Source organism: Aquarana catesbeiana, linkage group LG03 (assembly GCF_042186555.1).
Source record: "Aquarana catesbeiana isolate 2022-GZ linkage group LG03, ASM4218655v1, whole genome shotgun sequence".
NCBI lineage: Eukaryota > Metazoa > Chordata > Amphibia > Anura > Ranidae > Aquarana > Aquarana catesbeiana.
In genome coordinates, this window is record NC_133326.1 from 561,550,196 (window position 1) to 561,571,341 (window position 21,146).

At 43.2% G+C, this 21,146-nt stretch overlaps 1 protein-coding gene across 2 annotated transcripts; it reads left to right on the top strand.

Moving 5' to 3' along the window:
- The first annotated feature begins 1,104 nt into the window (after nt 1-1,104).
- TMEM140 (transmembrane protein 140) lies at nt 1,105-20,435 on the top strand. 2 transcript variants are annotated; one of them, XM_073621779.1, is made up of 3 exons: nt 1,105-1,229; nt 13,479-13,549; nt 18,571-20,435. In XM_073621779.1, exons 2-3 carry the CDS (start codon nt 13,531-13,533, stop codon nt 19,158-19,160), a joined length of 609 nt encoding a protein of 202 aa, XP_073477880.1. In that variant the 5' UTR covers nt 1,105-1,229; nt 13,479-13,530; the 3' UTR covers nt 19,161-20,435. The 2 variants fall into 2 exon arrangements, with proteins under 2 accessions (XP_073477880.1, XP_073477881.1); XM_073621780.1 differs by having other exon boundaries at nt 1,166-1,229; nt 13,476-13,549.
- Nucleotides 20,436-21,146: the final 711 nt, after the last annotated feature.

Sequence of the window (21,146 nt, forward strand, 5' to 3'; positions counted from 1 at the left end):
ATGGCGATCAGCGGGTGCTGGCGAATGGATAACCGCCGGCACCTGCCGATCGTTCGGAAAACGCACCGGACAGAGCCGTACCTATGTAAACAAGGCAGGGCCCTATCCTGTCAGCGGGGAAGTAATGGATTTTCTTTCCCTGCAAAGCAGGGAATAAAATCTGTTACGTCCCTTAGTAAAAGCACCACACGCTGTACACAAAAAACACTGGTTACGCACATAGTTAACCCCTTCCCAGTCAGTGCCGTTAGTACAGTGACAGTGCATATTTTTAGCACTGATTACTGTAGTAGTGTCACTGGTTCCCACAATGTGTCAGTGTCCAATCATCAGCCGCAATATCGCAGTCCCGCTATAAGTCACCAATCGCCGCCATTACTAGTGTAAAAATAAATGAATTAAAATTCCATAAATCTATCCCATAGTTTGTAGAAGCTATACCATTTGCATAAACCAATCTATATACAGTTATTGAGAGGTTTTTTTTTTTTTTTTACCAAAAATATGTAGCCGAATACATATTGGCCTAAATTGATGAAGAAATTAGATTTTTTTTTTTTTTTTTTATTGGATATGTCTTATGGCAGAAAGTAAAAAAAATATATATATTTTTTTTTTTTTTTTTTTAAAGTTGTCTGACTTTTTTTTTTTTTTTTTTGTTTCTAGCGCAAAAAATAAAAAAAAACGCAGTGGTGATCAAATACCACCAAAAGAACGGAAAAAAAGGACATAAGTTTCATTAGTTGCATGACCGTGCAATTGTCAGTTAAAGTAATGCAGTACCATATCGCAAAAAATGGCCTGGTGATGAAGGGAGGGGGGGGGGGGTAAATTTTCCAGACGTCAAGTGGTTCAACACAATGCTCAGTGACCCGCCTACTTTCACATATACATACACAAAGCTCACATTCCGGCCCTGGATAAGTGCACTTTGTCTTAAAGTACACTTATTCTTAAAAGTATAACTGAAGCCAAAACTTTTTTTTTTCATTTTGAATAGTGTAGGGAAGGGTTAAAACTCTCCAGTTTTGTTTTGTTTGTTTTTTGGTCTGTGTGCCCTTAGGGAGATTTCAAAGTGTTATCATCTATCAATCTGTCTCTTGTGACTTGTTTATTCACATGTAGACAAGGAATGCATGTAAACACGGTCAGCTGACCAGGCCATGTGACTTAGAGGAACAAGTCCATAGTCTACAGGCATTGAGAGAAGCTGCAAGTTCATACAGGCGGTGAGTGCTCTGAAACTTCATGTATTTCATGTTTTTCTTATGCTTATTATTATTGTATGTTATATATTACTATTCCCCAAAACTCACAGGGCCGGTTTTCTATCGTAATGTCGCGAGCTGAAGGCTTGTAATAGATGTTAACCCTTTCATTACTGCCTTCCCAGAGTGACTTGCTTAACACAAAGCTGGTTAATTTACTAAGCAGAGGCAGTTAACTTTTAAAAACAAATGTTGGTAAATAAGGCGACGTTATTTTCTTTAACCCCTCGTATAACTTTTTTATATTTTTTTTATAGTTTTAGAGTGTAGAGGGATTAGAACACCCGTCAGATTTTATTGCTGTCTGTGCCCCTGTTGGGAAGATTGGCCTTCTCTATTTGTCCTGTTTGACCATTATCATCAAAAGTGAAAGTAAAAGAAAAAAAAAATGTTTTGCTTTTTTAGTTCAACTTTATTGATTTAAAAAAAATACAAATCTTAACACCTGAACATATGTATGTAACATTTATACGTGTTCATAAAGCCGTACCTGTCTTTGCGTCATGTATACAGGTGACTTTGAATTTGTTTTGGATTCAATTTGTTTTCATTATCAAAGAAAAACTGGCCCAAAAAAGTAAAAAAAAAAAAAAAAACAACATAAAAAAAATAAAAAATAAAATCTAAAATAAATTCTCTACCCTCGATGTGCATGGGGATACCGCATATGTATGCACTATTTTATGTTTATACACGTAGTAGGGCTCAAAAACTATAGTGTGCCTTTTTTTTTTCCTACCTAAAACAAATTTGCACTAAGGCTTTCTTCACACTGCGGTTTAGCCGCATATATCAGATCGCACCGGCAAGAATCGGCAGATTCTTGCAACTGGAATGACAGGTGCATGTGAATAGCGGCGACACCTCAGCCTATATAAACTATTTACAGGCTTAAGCTGGCCATACATTATACAATTTTCTTGTTCAATTTCCTTTAGATTTACGTTCAACTATGTAGTGCCTTCCTCATTGCATGTAAATTGTTTAGGTTTGATCTTATATTATATAGTTTTGATAAATCCAATGGCCGTCATTATTCGCATGCTCCCGTAGTTCCAGCCACAAAATCCGCTGATTTTTGCCACTAGTTTCCAGAGTATGCAGCTAAACAGCCATGTGAAGGAGGTCTAACTCTAAGACCCCTTTAACACTGGGGCCCCCCATGCATTAGCGCAAAAGCGCCACTCATTTTAGGCCGAAGAAGGGGTTAAAAACACCAGTGTTGCGGTGTTTCGGAAGCGCTGCCTATTCATTGCAATGGGCAGGGGCGTTTTGAGAGCGCTGTATACAGAGCTTCTAAACTGCCCCAAAGATGCTGCTTGCAGGACTTTTTCTAACATCCTGCAAGCGCACCGCCCCAGTGTGAAAGCACTTGAGCTTTCACATTCGTGCGGCATGGGAGGCAGTTTTCAGGTGCTTTACAGGTGCTATTTCTAGCGCAAAAAAACGCTTGAAAACTGCCTTATGCCCTGTACACACGATAGGATTTTCCGATGGAAAATGTATGATAGGACCTTGCTGTCGGAAATTTCAACCGTGTGTAGGCTCCATCACACATCTATCATAGGAATTTCCGTCACACAAAATTTGAGATCTGGTTCTCAAATTTTCCGACAAAAAAATCCATTGTCAGAAATTCCGATCGTGTGTACACAATTCCGACGCACAAAGTGCCACGCATGCTCGGATTCAAGCAGAAGAGCCGCACTGGCTATTAAACTTCATTTTTCTCGGCTCGTCGTACGTGTTGTACGTCACCGCGTTCTTGACGTTCGGAATTTCCAACCAACTTTGTGTGACCGTGTGTATGCAAGACAAGTTTGAGCCAACATCCTTCGGAACAAGTCCATGGACTTTGTTGTCGGAAAATCCTATCATGTGTACAGGGCATAAGTGTGAAAGTCTTAAAATTACCCTGGCCCTAGTACTAATACTAACACCAAGGCCTCATTTACACACGTGGCTGTAATCTGTAATGGGGTGGATCACTTTTCAGAGGCATTTGGTAGGTAGCTTGGACACTGCATTTGTGGAACGGTCCTGGGCACTTGGGCTGCGTTTGGTGGGAGTACCACCTGTGAATGCAGCAGGTTATATAATTCTTTCCATGCTGCAATTGCAGTGTATTGACATCCCTGCCAGCCCTGGTAATTTTCAGCTGGGTAGTCAGAGGTAAAATCATGGCTCATTTTTAATGCCCCCCCCTAGACATCCGTGTAAACAATTTTAACCTTGATCACGCCCTGATCTAGCCATTTTATCTTAATTTCTTTTTTATTTGAACAGACTTTTTTTCACTGAGTTCTCTGCTACAGACACAATGGGGGTTATTTACGAAAGGCAAATCCACATTGCACTACAAGTGCACTTGGAAGTTCAGTCGCTGTAGATCTGAGGGGGACATGCAAGGAAAATAAAAAACAGCATTTTAGCTTGCACATGATTGGATGATAAAATCAGCAGAGCTTCCCCTCAGATTTACAGCGATCGCACTTTAGTAAATAGCAGTCTGCTCACATAATTTGTAATAAACACACCTTTGCCATTCTGAAGCTTCCCTCCAACCACTTTGCATATTATTTTATATATACTGTGATTCTGTACTTGCCAAATATGCTGCAGAAATCTCCCTCCACTGAGTCTGACTGCAGCCATTTTAACTGTGGGCAGCTGAAGCTGCTGTCTGTTCACTTCCTGGAATTACACAGACATACAGAGGCACACCTCCAGCTCTGCAGCTCTCAGTTGCCCTCTTATGACTCCCCTCCCCACCTCCCTTCCTGGCAAACTCTCACCAGAGTGAGAGAGAGAGCTGTGCATGATGTCATAAGCCTAGGCCTTTTACCAGACAAGAAAGAAGTTGGCTTTATAAGGTATTTACTGGCAGAAAAAAAAAATGTTTTAATATCCAAAGGGGGGGGGGGGTCACCCGATGAAGAGGAGGGACCTGGAGCACCAGCGGGGGACCCCAGAAGAGGAGGATCAGGGCTGCTCTGTGCAAAACCATTGCACAGAGCAAGTAAGTATAGGAATGTTTGTTATATATTTTTTTAAAACTTTATAACCCCTTTAACTTTGTGTTTCTGTCCGTGACATGGTTTGGGAGGATTTCAACTTGCGTTTCCTGTCAGTAAACTTGTTAAGAAGATGTCAACTCGCTGTTCCTGTCTGTGACCCCCATTTGAGATATTTTACCTCACCGTTCCTCTCTGTGATCCCATTAGGGAGATTATGTAACCTTGCTATTCCTCTTCGTGACCTGGTTAGGAGATTTCACCTCTCTATTGCCGTCTGTGACCCCCATTTCATCTCATTGTTGCTGTCCGTGACTCTGCTGGAAAGGTTTTCCTATCCCTGACCCTGTTGAGAAAATATTACCTCTATTCTTTATATGCAGTCCATATATCTGCAAAAGTCCCCCAGAAAAGGACAGCTGAGCTGCACACATGGTTTATCATGTATGATCCCCAAAAAGTTAAACCTTAAAGCCAGTCTTCCAAAAAAAAAAAAAAAGTGAAATTCTACCTTGTAAATACAAGAAAAATATGTTCTAAGATTTGGGCCACCCAGCTGTCCTTTCTTGTGGGATCTTTCAGGATATATGGACTGTGTATTAAGCATAGAGGACTTTACTCTGGAGGGGACCTTATCTAATGACAGATATGGTATGTGTGCAGAATACATCTCAGTGTATCAGTAATAGCTGACAGTGTAAATTAGAACCTCACTGAGTCACGGCAGAGGGGTGACACAGTTCAGAGGCTGCCGATCTTCGCTCTCTACCCCTGCCAAAGAATCTTCTACATCCCAAACTTCGAGTGGCAGATACCTAGACCCCGCGGCAACTCCTTCCACCGTCCCCAACGTCACTAATGTGTCACACTATTTTGAAAAAAAAATGCAATTCAAGAAAATTCAATAAAAATAACTTACGCCCAGGTTCAAGCCACGTCCTGTCCCTGACATCTCTGGGCCCCAATTATCCTACTCAGTGGCGGCTTGTGCTCAATTTTGTTGGGGGGAGCAGCCCCTACTGACTTCTATTATCTTCTGAAGAAGCCCGGAGTCAGTTTAGCTGGCAATATTGATATCAAATAATTTTTTTTATTTATTTGTACACTTATTTGTAAGGGCTCCCTCTAGTGCTCACCTGTATTATATCAGAAAATGTTACATAGTAGGTGAGGTTGAAAAAAAGACACAAGTCCATCAAGTCCAACCTATGTGTGTGATTATGTGTCAGTATTACATTGTATATTCCTGTATGTTGTGAGCGTTCAGGTGCTTATCTAATAGTTTTTTGAAACTATTGATGCTCCCCGCTGAGACCACCGCCTGTAGAAGGGAATTTCACATCCTTGCAGTAAAGAACCCTCTACGTAGTTTAAGGTTAAACCTCTTTTCTTCTCATTTTAATTAATGGCCACGTGTCTTGTTAAACTCCCTTCCACGAAAAAGTTTTATCCCTATTGTGGGGTCACCAGTATGGTATTTATAAATTGAAATCATATCCCCTCTCAAGCGTCTCTTCTCCAGAGAGAATAAGATCAGTGCTCACAACCTTTCCTCATAAATAATATCCTCCAGACCCTTTATTAGCTTAGTTGCCCTTCTTCCAGTACATCCTTCCTGAGGACTGGTGCCCAGAACTGGACAGCATACTGTAGGTGCGGCCGGACCAGAGTCTTGTAGAGTGGGGGAATTATCATTTTATCTCTGGAGTTAATCCCCTTTTTAATGCATGCCGATATTCTGTTTGCTTTGTTAGCAGCAGCTTAGCATTGAATGGCATTGCTGAGCCTATCATCTACTAGGACCCCCAGGTCCTTTTCCATCCTAGATTCCCCCAGAGGTTCTCCCCCCCCAATGTATAGATTGCATTCATATTTTTGCCACCCAAATGCATTATTTTACATTTTTCTACATTGAACCTCATTTGCCATGTAGTCGCCCACCCCATTAATTTGTTCAGATCTTTTTGCAATGTTTCCACATCCTGCGGAGAAGTTATTGCCCTACTTAGCTTAGTAATGTCCGCAAATACAGAGATTGAACTGTTTACCCCATCCTCCAGGTTGTTTATGAACAAATTAAATAGGATTGGTAATACTGACATATAATCACACACATAGGTTGGACTTGATGGACGTGTGTCTTTTTTCAACCTCACCAACTATGTATATGTAACTTACCTTGGATTTATGTGCTTTAGTCAACCTACCACTAATTCCCCCCATACTACCCTCTGGAATATGTTCCGCGGTGACTATCTCTACCTCTGGGCCCTCCTCCTGTCGCCTAGTTTAAAAACCCCTCCAACTTTTTGCCCATTTTTACTCCCAGCTGATCTGCACCCTCCTCATTTAGGTGCAGTCCATCCCTTCTATAGTACTGGTGATCGTCTGAGAAGTCGGCCCAGTCCTCCAGGAACCCAAACCCCTCCTTACTACAACAGCTCTTCAGCCACTTGTTTACTTCCCTAACCTCCCTCTGCCTTTTTGGTGTGACTCAATGTACCGGAAGTTTTCCTGAGAATACTACCTTGGAGGTCCTTTTCCTCAATTTAGCTCCCAAGTCCCTAAAATCGTTCTTTAGGATGCTCCATCTGCCTCTGACTTTGTCATTGGTGCCAACGTGCACCATGACAGCCGGGTCTTCCCCAGCCCCTCCCAGTAATCTGTCCACCAGATTCGTCACCCTTCTGAAAAGGAACTTTTAGTAAAGTAATATGGAAGCATTGCTGACTTATTTTTTAAAGTTCAGATTCCAGGACTGTAATTTATATCCTTCAATAACTGGTGAGTATTTGACCTGGAGGAAGCTTGTGCATATCAGGTGTCCTAACGCCTAATACACACAGACGTGTTCCAGGTTAATGATTCGTCAAAAAGTAAGGAAAGCACATGGTAAGAGTCCTGGAAATCACCCCTTCCAAAACATGTTGGCCATGGTAGCTTCCATATTGTCAATTTTCTATTGTAACAGTGAAGACACTGTACTGCACTACTAAGCAGATATGGCTGCCCCCATATACAAATATAGTTACAAATAATACATAGAAACAAGGTTTTTAATAACATGAGTAGATACCAATAAGATAATGTCAATTTGGTTTATTTTACACGTTGATCTAAAACAACTTTAAAAAGATTATATGTTCCCATTAAAAAAGAATATTAGTGCCAGCCTTTCAAGTCCATTGTGCAGAGTGGTGGAGCTGTATGTTAAATGACAGAGAGGTTCTTGTCTGTCAGTCTCAGCTAGATGGTGCACATTCACTTTGGTGAAGTATAAAGTTGCAGTCACAGCAATTTTCCACTGACAGCCCTGACCTATGAATAGAAGTCAGTCTGCAGAAAAACAAATCAGATAAACTCACCCAGGAACAACATTCCCACAGAGCATGGGGCTGTTGAAGGCACCCCATGTAAGGTGGGGGCTGCGGAATGTTTAGTTGCTCCATAACTACAAGCCCAGCTAGTTAGCAGTTAACAAGGCATCATTTACAGAGAAACGAAAGACTTGTTTCTATACATATATATATACAGTGCCTTGAAAAAGTATTCATACCCCTTGAAATTTTGTCATGTTACAATTAAAAAAGTAAATATATTTTATTGGGATTTTATGTGATCGACCAACACAAAGTTGCACATAATTGTGAAGTGGAAGAAAAATGATAAATGGTTTTTCCATTTTTTTTTTTTTAATAAATAAACATCTGAAAAGTGTGTCGTGCTTTTGTATTCAGCTCCGTTTAATCTGATACCCCTAACTAAAATCTAGTGGAACTAATTGCCTTCAGAAGTTATCTAATTAGTAAATAGAGTCCACCTGTGTGTAACTTAATCTCAGTATAAATACAGCTGCTCTGTGAAGCCCTCAGAGGTTTGTTAGAGAACCTTAGTGAACAAACAGCATCATGAAGGCCAAGGAACACATTAGACAGGCCAGGATTAAAGTTCTGTAGAAATTTAAAACAGGGTTGGGTTAAAAAAAAAAAAATACCCCAGACATGGCCCTCCACCAAAACTGACAGTCCGGGCAAGGAGAGCATTGGTCAGAGAACCAGCCAAGAGGCCGATGATAACTCTGGAGGAGTTGCAGAGATCCACAGCTCTGGTGGGAGAATCTGTCTACAGGACAACTATTAGTCGTGCACTTCACAAATCTGGCCTTTATGGAAGAGTGGCAAGAAGAAAGCCATTGTTGAAAGAAAGCCATAAGTCCTGTTTGCAGTTTGCAAAAAGCCATGTGGGGGACACAGCAAACACGTGGAAGAAGGTGCTCTGGTCAGATGAGACCATAATGGGAACTTTTTGGCCCCAAAGCAAAATGCTATGTGTGACGGAGAACACTGCACATCACCCTGAACACACCCTTCAGCAGGGACAGGGAAGATGGTCAGAGTTGATGGGAAGATGGATGGAGCCAAATACAGGGCAATCTTAGAAGAAAACCTGTTAAAGTCTGCAAAAGACTTGAGACTGGGGCAGAGGTTCACCTTCCAGCAGGACAACGACCCTAAACATACAGCCAGAGCTACAATGGAATGGTTTAGATCAAAGCATATTCATATGTTAGAATGGCCCAGTCAAAGTCCAGACCTAAATCCAATTGAGAATCTGTGGCGAGACTTGAGAATTGCTGTTCACAGACACTCTCCATCCAATCTGACAGAACTTGAGCTATTTTGCAAAGAAGAATTGGCAAAAATGTCACTCTCTAGATGTGCAAAGCTGGTAGAGACATCCCCAAAAAGACTTGCAGCTGTAATTGCAGCAAAAGGTGTTTCTTCAAAGTATTGACTCAGGGGGGCTGAATACAAATGCACGCCACACTTTTCACATATTTATTTGTAAAAAAAATTGGAAAACTATTTATCATTTTACTTCCACTTCACAATAATTTGCCACTTTGTGTTGGTTTATCACATAAAATCTCAATAAAATACATTTACATTTTAGTTGTAACATGACAAAATGTGGAAAATGTCAAGGAGTATGAATACTTTTTCAAGGACCTGTATATACAATGTGGATAAATTTGTTGGCACCATAATAAAAAAAGAACTGACCAGGGTAATTGGCATCTATGGTTGTTTTTTCCATGTTTAATAAAAATCACATTTTACTTTTGATTTTTGGTTTAACAGAATATTTGAAATAAAACAAATGAAAACGTGATTTCTCTAGCTCCCAATGAGAATTCCCCACTTGCCAACAGGTAATTTGGTCAACCTTTCTTGATCAAACTGCTCCAGCTGTTCATTGTATGATATATTGTTGAGATATTCTGATGAAAACAAAGGATGTATTTGTTGTAGACTGCTTAGATATTACAAAAACCAAATGAGATGTATACGTTAAAATATGTCTTTATTGTCATTAATATCATAATTACGCCTTTCTTCATCAACCGTCATAAGCAACAATTATTTATGTCTTACCATTTAAGCTCTACCAGCATATGTTAGTAAATATTACTGTTTTTTTTTTTTTATATCTATAGGTGACCCCACTATATACTAGTTTTAGGGGGGGGGGGTCGTCAGATCAGGGCACTTCAATCTTGAGATTTTATTGTGCCCCACTGTGGAACCTACAAGTTTAGTCCTTTGCATTGTGTAAAAAGGCTGTTTGATCCTGGCTTTTCTGATCCTCCCTTTCTTCCGCTGTCCTCAAACCATTTCCTGATAGAACAGAGCCTTGGGGGGGAAACTACATATGCTCAGTTTGGTGTGTATTGCTAGAGAGTTTTTTTTTTTCTTCTTGGGAGAGTGCATGTGATCAGCACGGGGGCCAATATCAGCACTGTCCAGACAGAGGGTCAGGGGTCCTGCAGCCTCATAGGAAAATCAGGGGAGAATGAAAACTCCTCCTATGAGCTTTAACCAGACAATGATAGAAGTCACAAGACTGCTATATACTGCTGGTGAGAAAAGGTATTTAGCGGTTTATATTTACTAAAATGTTTGTATTTCCATGTTCTGTGTACTGTGGGAGACCAGATATAGTGAATGCAGGCAGTGGCATTGCTAGACGGGGGCGGGGGGTGCGGTCCACACCGGGTGCCACCCACTAGAGGGGTGACACCATCCCGAGGGTAATGAAAGCCCTGGCTCCCTTTGGCAGGTTTTTTTTTCCTTCAGCCGGGACACACCTCCAGCGCCGCGGCCGTGTCTGCCATGTGTTCTCCTCCTCCTCCTCCTCTGTCTCTGACTCCTGCTCAAGCCTGTCTCGATGTGCAGCTGCTCTCCACCCAGGCGGCGCGGCTGCACTCTGTCTCTCTCCTCTTCTCCTCTCCGCCCGGGTGTTCTGTGCACCTGAGCCGCCCGATCTGGTGCGGTAACGGGCGGGGGGGTGTCGGCTTGAGATGGGGGGGATGTCCTCCGCTGCCTGAGGTGAGATGTTGTGGGGTGGGGGGGCGGGGCTTGCTGATGAGGTTGGTTTATGCTGCTGGTTACAGCTATACCATATGGAAGGGGGTGGTTTGTTCTGGGGGGGCTGTACTAATGGAGGGGGGTGGTTTGTTCTGGGGGGGGTCTGTACTAATGGTGGGGGGTGGTTTGTTCTGGGGGGGGTCTGTTCTAATGGAGGGGGGGTGGTCTGTACTAATGGAGGGGGGTGGTTTGTTCTGGGGGGGTCTGTACTAATGGAGGGGGGTGGTCTGTACTAATGGAGGGGGGTGGTTTGTTCTGGGGGGGTCTGTACTAATGGAGGGGGGTGGTCTGTACTAATGGAGGGGGGTGGTTTGTTCTGGGGGGGGGTCTGTACTAATGGTGGGGGGGTGGTTTGTTCTGGGGGGGTCTGTTCTAATGGAGGGGGGTGGTCTGTACTAATGGAGGGGGGTGGTTTGTTCTGGGGGGGTCTGTTCTAATGGAGGGGGGGTGGTCTGTACTAATGGAGGGGGGTGGTTTGTTCTGGGGGGGTCTGTACTAATGGAGGGGGGTGGTCTGTACTAATGGAGGGGGGTGGTTTGTTCTGGCGGGTCTGTACTAATGGAGGGGGGTGGTTTCTTTTGGGGGGTTCTGTACTAATCTAGGGGGGTGGTCTGTACTAATGGAGGGAGGTGGTTTGTTCTGGGGGGGGGTCTGTACTAATGGATGGGGGGTGGTCTGTACTAATGGAGGGGGTGGTTTGTTTTGAGGGGTTCTGTACTAATGGAGGGGGCTGGTTTGTACTAATGGAGGAGGGGGGTGGTTTGTTCTGGGGGGGAGTCGGTACTAATGGTGGGGGTGGTTTGTTCTGGGGTGGTCTGTACTAATGGATGGGGGTGGTTTGTTATGGAGGGGGGTTGTTTGTTCTCGGGGGGTCTGTACTAATGGAGGGGGAGGTCTATACTGTGGGAGGGGGGTCTGTACCGAGGGGGGTGGTCTATACTGATGGAGGGGGTTTATACTTCGTAGAGGGTCTGCACTGACAAGGGGGGGCCTTTACTTAGTGGAGGGGGGTCTGTACTGGGGGGCGACTATAGTTGGAGTGGGGGGTGACACCATGTTTTATCGCACCGGGTGACACCGACCCTAGTGACGCCACTGAATGCAGGGTCCTGGGTTTAGTAACACTTTAAAGTGATACTAAAGAAAAAATGTTTTATACGTTTACTTGCCTGCTCTGTGCAATGGTTTTGCACAGAGCGGCCCAATATTCCTTTCCCCAGATCACCTGCCGGAACTCTGGGCTCTTCCCCCCTGCTTGCTATGGGGGCACTTGTGTGTGCTCGCTCCCAAGCTACACTCAGTGTGCCTATTGACACACAGAATGGAGCTTAGCCCCGCCCCCACTCCCTCCTCACTGGCTGTCATTGACAGCAGCAGGAGCCAATGGCTCTGAGCCAAAGAGGAGGTAGAGAGCCAGGATAGCAGCTGCTCTTGTGCACATTGCTGGATCCAGATCGGGCTCAGGTAAGTATTAGGCTGCATTCACACCTCAGCAGAGCGACTTTCAGGCATTTTTTTTGAGAGTTTTTGAGCATTTTTAGAAGTATATTACAGGTGTTTTAGAAGCCTATTACAAGCATTTTACAGCTTCAGGCGTTTTTGTTTAGCCAAAAGGAAGCACTAGGGGGAGGAGAGGTGGAGGAGATTAGAGCTGCTGTTTAAGCAGAAAACATGTGACAAAACACTTGTAAAATCCTCATGTAGCACATTTTCAGGTGTTCCAATTGAAGTCTATGGGGCCCAATTTGCCTCCAATCTTGCTTCAGGAGACAGAACGCTCAGATGTGAACAGGGGCCATTGAAATGAATGGGTTTTGGCTTTTTGAGCGCTTTAGAGCTTTAAGCAGAAAAGCACTCAGGTGTGAATGGGGCCATGGGGGGGCTGAACATAGAAGATTTTTTACCTTCAAAAAACCTTAAAGCGGTAGTAAACCCGCTGGATTTTTTTTTCTTTTTCTACACCTGTAAGGGAAAAGGTATAATGAGCTAGTATGCACCGCATACTAGCTCATTATGAGATACTTACCTTAGAACGAGGCGCCGGCATCTCACCTGGTTCACGCCGAGGGAGCTGACATTTCCCCTCGGCGTGTCTTCCGGGTATCGTGGCTCCGGCGCTGTGAGTGGCCGAAGCCACGGTGTCGTCACTCCCGCGCTTGCGCGTGGGAGGCTTCTTTCCGGCAAGGTCCGGAGTTTGCCGGGCTTTCAGCCGAGAATCCCCTGTGCGCATGCGCCGCTGCAGTCAGCGGCTCATTGCGAGGGGAATATCTCCTAAACCGTACAGGTTTAGGAGATATTTTTTTTACCTACAGGTAAGCCTTATTATAGGCCTTATTTTACCTACAGGTAAGCCTTATTATAGGCTTATCTGTAGGTAAAAGTTTTAAAAATAGGTGTACAACCACTTTAAACATTTAGAGCCACTTTAAACTTCTTAAAAATATTTACAACTGTAGTCACAGGAACATCAAGATACTGGGAGATGGTTTTTATAGCCTTTACCTTTGTCATGCTGGTCTTTAATTTTCTTTGGTGTACACTACATAGGCACTATGAACTGTGTTTCTGCATTTCAATGGACTGACTGGTTCTACCTGAATATTGCCCATTGAAAGTGATTACATGATATCTAAACCAATGTTCCCTATTTTGAGATGTCTTGAACATTGGGCAAATTCTGATGCCCTAGAGGGGCAATAAGGAGTGTCTATGGAAACCGTTCAACATTCAAACTAATGTGTGTGTTTTTTTTCTCTCTTGTCCAGCAGAACATGACACGAAAGTGACTCCAGACTTTAAAGGAAGATCATAACAGAACACATGACTGTCACTCACAAAGGTGAGTTTTTCGGATCTCCTGATGAGTAGCTCCATGTCAGCTGGTGTTTCTATAAGTTAAATTTAGCAATGAAGGCTGAGCAGTGAGTAACTTCATAACTGGTGCTTTAGCCAGACACCACTGTTCATGATCCTGACTACTAAAGCAGCATACACACGAGCGGAATGTCCGACAGAAAAAGTCAGACGGAAGCTTTTCATCGTCTGTTCTGATCGTGTTTGCCTCATCGGACTTTCTTTTTTCGAAAATTCTGACGGACCTAGAAATAGAACATGTTCTAAATATTTCCAACGGAACCAATTCCTATCGGGAAAACCGCTCGTCTGTAGGCTGTTCCGACGGACCAAAAATGACGCATGCTCTGAAGCAAGTACGAGACGGAAGCTATTGGCTACTGGCCATTGAACTTCCTTTTTCTAGTCCCGTCTTATGTGCTGTACGTCACCTCGTTCTTGACGGTCGGACTTTGGTTTGGCCGTGTGTAGGCAAGACCGCTTGAATGGAATTCCGTCGGAGAAACCTTTGGAGTTTATTCCGACGGCAAAACCAGTCGTGTGTGCGCGGCATAAGTGACCATCCACTGAACTTTCAGAATGATTCATGTAAACAGAGGAAGGGAAACTACGCCAAGAAATTTTGTGTGGACGGAAGTGCAGAAAGCAGGGATTATAAATATTTTTAGCTCTTTTGTTCCTATTCCAAATCATGAGCACTCTTAGTTTTGGCTCTCCACCACTAGTATGAGTCTGTTGGGTGCTGAGAAACAAGTCTTGGCAAGCCTTTGTACATAACCTGATGACTTTCTACAGTTTTGTATTTATATGTAAATATTGTCAGCATAAAGAGTTTGTAGACCCTAGGCTCGGTTCACACTGATCTGACATGGGATCCGACCTGTTAGTCCCCAAGTCGGATGATGTGTGAAATGCAATGTTTCCCTATGAGAGCTGCCTTAACTGATACTACACAAATCTGTCCGATTTTAGAAAAGGTTCCTGCACTACTTTGGTCCAACTTTGATACAACTTCAATGCCATAGAGTGTAAAAAGTCACATCAAAGTTGGACTCCAAAGTTGCACTGAAAGTCGTGTGACTTTGGACTTTGGGCTAGTGTGAACCAAGCCTAAATCCAATTTTTAGTATGTTTGTCATCATGTCACACTGCATGTAGTTTTTCTAGGCACATAATTTTCTCTGAATCTTGCAAATTTTCTTCACTGGAGATTGTGCCATTATCAGTACTTTCAGTAGCAAGATGACAACACTAAGCCACTACCTCTCAATTCACTGGAGATCCTGCCATTATCAGTACTTCATGTAGAAAAATGGCAGCACTAAGCCACTACCTCTCAATAAGCCAAAGAATTGTCAGACTGCCATGTGCGCTCTTTCAGTCTGTCAGTGGGCAGCCTTTTAGGAGTGTCATGCATTAGCTTGCCATAGCCTTACATTGGAGCAGATAAGGCCTTCCCACCACCTTCTGTAGAATTTATTAAACCATTCTCGGAGCACACACTTCTACTTACCCCTTTGACATGTTCCTACTTAGGTGCTTTCCACTGAAATATTCAAACAGTTGCACTAAGTATTTCTCTTCCCCTTTTCTTAAAGTGGTTCTAATGCCTTAAGCTTTTATACCTTAATGCATTCTATGCATTAAGGTAAAAAGCCTTTTGGGCTTCAGGATCCCGCCAGCCCCCCATTTTTCTTACCTGAGCCTGATCCAATCCAGCAATGTGCATGAGAGCAGCAGCTCTCGCCGCTGTCTCCCTCTTCATTGGACAGATTGATAGCAGCGGGAGCCATTGTCAATCAAATGATGTGATGAGGGAGCAGGGGATCAGGGGTGAGCCTCCTGCCCTGTGTCAATAGATGCAGAAACGGGTTTCCGTGGGGGCACTCCCCAAAGAGGAGGGGTCTGAAGCACCAGCAGGGGACCTGAGAAGAAGAGGATCGAAGCTGCTCTGTGCAACAACATTGCACAAAGCAGGTAAGAATGACATGTTTGTTATTTTACCCACTTGCCAACCAGCCGCCGTAATTATGTCGTAGCTATTCGTCGGTCCCTTTAAGCAGGATAGCAGGCGCTAAATAATAATAAAAATGCCATAAATCTATCCCCTATTTGTAGATGCTATAACTTTTGCACAAACCAATCAATATAGGCTTTTTACAATTTTTATTACCAAAAATATGTAGAAGAATACATATCGGCTTAAGCTGAGGAAAAAATTTGCTTTTTTAAAATTGGGGCTATTTATTACAGCAAAAAGTACAAAATATTGTTTGTTTTTTTTTTTTTGTTTTTTTTTACGCTCTTTTTTTGTTTATAGCGCAAAAAATAAAAAACGCAGAAATGATCAAATGCCCTCAAAAGAAAGCTCTATTTGTGGGAAAAAAAGGACGTCAATTTTGTTTGGATACAGCGTCGCACGACTGAGCAATTGTCAGTTAAAGCGATGCAGTGCCGTATCTAGGGGTGCAACGGATCAAAAAACTCACGGATCGGATCGTTCCTCGGATCAGAGTCATGGATCGGATCATTTTTCGGATCAGCAAAAAAAAAAAAAGACAAGACAAATCTTGTTACACCCACCGGAGTTTTAGATTTCACAGTTATTTTCAACACAAAAAGGAGCTTATATGCTCAAATACAGAACACCTCTGATTTTCACATTTAACTAAATGTTAAATATGAAAATCAGAGGTATTCTGTCACATTAGCAACCATGTAAGGTCAGCAGGTTTGCTGCTGCTTTTAAAATTTAACATCTAAACAGTCCGTCATATTTACAAATACTGTATTTGAGCATATAAGCTCAGTTTTGTGTTGAAAATAACTGTGAAATCTAAAACTCCGGTGGGTGTAACAAGATGTCCGCTTGCCCCCTTCTCACTCTATACTGTGCAGGAGTGTGGGGTGTAGCAAGATGACGGCGACGAAACTCCACTTCCTGACGAGACAGCGGCCGCCGCCGGGTGTACCAAGATAGCCGCCGCGCCAGAGCTAGGCCAAAGCCGCGGCCTTTCCTATGGCCGAGGCAGCGGATCGCGTGGTGTGCCGATCTGAACAGGTTGACGATCTGTTGCACCACTAGCCGTATCGCAAAAAATGGCCTGGTCATTGAGCAGCCAATTCTTCCGGGGCTGAAGTGGTTAATAAATTAAAAAAAAAGAAAAAAGGTTTAGGCCTCATGCACACTGGACATTAAAATAACGTTATGAAAACGCCAGTAGCTTTGCAGTGAGTTTGTTTTTAACTTTTTTTAATGTTTTTGCAATAGCGTTTATTAGCATTTTTCCACGTTAGTGTTTTTTAGCGTTTTTTTTTTTTTTCAAAGTTTTTTTTTTTTTCAATGGATCAAAAACGTTAAATGTTGGTGAGCAACGTTTTTGAGCGTTTATCGACGTTTATCAGCATTAGAGCGTTTTTACAGCTGAAAAACGTCTCTCAGAACCCACTAGTTTTGGGGTTTTTTTTACAGCTTAAAAACGCCTATGCCATTTGCAGCTCAAAACGCCTAGGTGGGCATGAAGCCATAGACTAACATAGACAGGCATTTTTAAGCTGCAAAAAACGCTCAAAAAAGCAGCTGTAAAAACATCCGTGTGCATGAGGCCTTAATATCACTTTATTTGGCCACAGGGAGCAAAGCAAGTAAGATTCAAGTCATGACTTGTTACACAGGGCTTTCTGGCCTACCCATGTTATGGATTGGGTGCCTGAGAAGCCAATCACCAGTGCAGAAGAAAGGTGGTCACATGCCCCCATACCTGCATGGGTAAAGCAGAGGTTTACTTTAAGGTCATCATTGCAATCATTCAAAATTCATAGCTGTCTCTCTTAAAAACAGTATCCTTATGTAGCTATATCTTTTCACTATCATTACAGGTGGTGGTACTATAGGAAATATATGTGCATTTAAAACGGAGTTCCACCCAAAAGTAGAACTTCCGCTTTAAGCACTACTCGCCCCCTGACATGCCACATTTGGCATGTCTTTTTTGGGGGGGGAGTGTGTACCCTCTTTTTAGTGGGACTTCCTGTCCCAATCCCTCCTTCTCGGTTCTCGGCTGCCTAGGCAACTCCTCTCGCCCTAGGCGGTCCCTCCCTGCCAGCGATCTTCTAGTACACAACACAGGTCCCAGAAGATTGGCTGGCCAATAGCAGAGCGCAGCGCGACTTGGGCATACGCAGTGCGTGCCCGGTCGTGAAGCTGTAAGCTGTCATGGCCGGGTGCCCACAGGATCAATGGAGGTGCCGAGGAGAGGAACGAGGCTCCGGGCGGCCACTTTGCTGGACCATGGGACAGGTAAGTGTCAGTTTATTAAAAGTCAGCAGCTATGCTTTTTGTTACTGCTGACTTTTAATAAACTAAAAAACGGGTGGAACTCCACTTGTTTTTTCTCATTGACTGTCCCTGTAAAAGCCTACCTTGTGTTGACAGCCAAAAGCCCCGAGACTGACGCTGGGCCCTACATCTTGGGTATGATGTCAACAGACTTCTGTCACTCAGAAGACGCTTTACAGTATTCTCCTTCACTTCACCCCAGGCAGCTACATAAAAAGGTTATGTAGGGAACTGAAATGATTTTCTGTGGGTTTTTTTTTTTTTTTTTATTGGTAACATTCATTTTTTAAACATATCAATATAAGGAGAGGATAGGCTAGTAAACAGAATAATTGAAAACTGTGTGCCCAGAATCTTTAAGGCTGGGTTCACACTGATGTGAATTGGATGTGGATTTCCCCACATCCAATTCTAATTACAGGAGAGTGTGACCGGCTCTCAATGAAGCCATTTCACACAGCTCCGGGGCAGCCATGGAGCGCACAGCAGAAGGGTCCTGTGCTTCTATAGCTCCGTTTTAGGTCCAAATTCAGACCTCAAACAATGAACGAGGATGCACTGGACTCCCTGCTGCAAGCCACTCCGCGCATACTGTGAACCCAGCCTAAAGGTATAATACCCTTTCCAGTGAAATAATATTTCCTCCATTTTTTTTTTTGCTTTCCTAGATTGGTCTTACTTTGGAAGGAAGATGTTTTGGAGCCACCGTTGGTTGGGTTACTTGACTATCCTTCTGCAGAGTCTGGTCTGTTCCCTTCTCATTTATGCTCTGATCATCGGAGGTGGTGACATTATTGTCAGTGGTTGCCAGAAAATTGGCTTCTATAATTACTGCTTGTACAACAAAACTATTGAGGACTGTCCATGTCAAACCCAACTAAAGGATCTGAGTTTGGTTGGAATAACCAACCAATATGGAATTGTCGTGGCCATCATCTTGACCTACTCTTCATTGGTTTTCGTCACCATGGGAATTATACCAATGATATTTGGTCAGTGTTCTGATGAAAAGATCCTGTGGACATTTTCCCTGGGACTAAATGGTTTTAGCCTGATTGGACTAAGCCTTGGAATGATCATTTTTGTCTTCCTAACTTGGGACCTATTTGATATTTCCCAAGTGACCCCTGGCTTCCTGGCTGTTCTGCTGGCATTGAGTGGCATGTCTCTACTCTGTTATATCATAAGGCGCAGCACCAGCCTCGCCAGCGAGATTTTAAGAGTTAAGACAGGCAGATCTTTCCCTCTTAAGTTGTGACATCTTCTCCATCCTTCTTTTCAATTACTTTATGTGTATTTAAGGCACAGTATTTGGATGTCTTCTATGTACAATGGCTTTTTGCACAAAACTTGCCACTAATTTGCACAAAGAACTTGAAGCCCAACTCCAGTCAAAGCCTTTTGCTTTTGGTCTGGATAAAGTGGAGGAGGGTTAGAACCCCCGCCACAGTTTTATTACCGTGTCCCTTTTATGGAGATATTCCCTCCCTTTATGTGCTCTGCACCCCAAGCCCGCCCTTTTTTTAAGCCTATTAAAGCCTCTGGCTCTACCCCCCGACCCCCCGACCCCCCCCCCCCATTTGAATACATGTGTCCAGCACCCTGCATGTAGGTAAGGGGGCCGGACGCATGGATAGGGCCACCACTGCTACGAATATTTTGTGTTACACCCATATTCAGGGTACAATATGAAGCATGGTCAGTTTGCAACCTACCTCATTTTACTTCATAGTGTTCTTCTCCCTGCAGCGTCCTGTCAAATATTCATTGACTAGGCCTCGCTTAGTAACATCCTGGGAGTACTTAGCAACGTCCTGGGAGTATTCCAGTCAGGCTTCATAAGGTATGTAAATGGCCTACACCTATAGCAAGGGTATTATTCATCTTTAGTCAGAGCTGCACGGTTTTTTGTTATCTACAGATGCCCCTTATCTGCATAAGCAGTTTTGTGGTAAAGGTGAACTATCCCTTTAAAAACTGCTATTTTCCCTGCCCAGTTCTCCTATGCCGGACTGCAGAACACCATGCTGAGCTTCAGAACACCTTCTCATGTTATGGTGATGACGGGAGAGGTGTTCTGTAGTCCCCTGCTAGGATGACAAAGCTGCTGCTCCACAAATACAGTACAGCAAGTGGGTGTTGTCACCTAACACAGGAAGTCCTTCACTGGCATGGTCATGAGGTAAAAATAAAAATCTTGGGGGAAAAAAACAAATGCAGCCACTGGTAAAGCCTGGTAAGCTGCAATAAATTACACTGGTAAACCCTGACAAAGGTTACATTCTACTCAGAAATGGAAAAAGGTTTTGGTTGGAGTCAAACTTGCATATCATTTTGGGGTTTAATAAGTCATTATGACTGGGCTACTTCTTTATATGTATATACGTTTTCAATAGTATTCTCAGAAACATAATATGCACTGTTTTCACTTTATATGTCAGATCTTCAGGAGCGGCTTGTTGTATTGTATAATTTAATGAGTAGCCAGATGATGATGTGTTAAATAGGTAATAATAAGGCTTACCTATAGGTAGTGTAAATATCTCCTAAACAAGCCCCGGAGACATTTACTGTACATGCAGCCGGTGACGTTACCAGTGCATGCGCTCTGCAGCAACGGCCACCCAGGCCTTTCCTTCAGAGTCCTGTGCTGTAAACAGGCAGCCTTCCCTGCCGACAGAACAAAGTGGGGTTGACTTACTAACACTGGAGAGTGAAAAATCTGGTGCAGCTCTGCATAAAAACCAGTTGGCTTCCAGTTTTTTTTGGCAACGCTTAATTGAACTAGCCAATGTTAGAAGCTGATTGGCTATAATGCACAGCTGCACCAGATTTTGCACTTTGTTTTAGTAAATCAACCCAAAAGATTACTGCTCATGGCTATAGCCGCCTGCAGTAATTGTATGTAAATAATCTAAAAGGCTGGTTGTACCAAGTCGATCGGTGGATAGACTTGGGTATAATCAGCCTGCCCATACATGGATCAAATCTCAGCTTGTCTCTGCTGAAGCGGCTGAATTTTGATCTCAGCCACTGAGGGAAACTGTGGCCAGAAAAGGCAAGCATGGGGCATGGAACCCTGCTTTAAAGGAAAACTGCTCTAAGATAACGGAGGGTGCCACTTTTGACCATTGATTCTGAAAATGCTAATTGTCCCAGAACAAATATAGAGATAAGGAATTCTAACACTCATTTACAGCCTGCAATTTCTGGATCTGAAGCACAGGCAGTAGTGACACAGTCA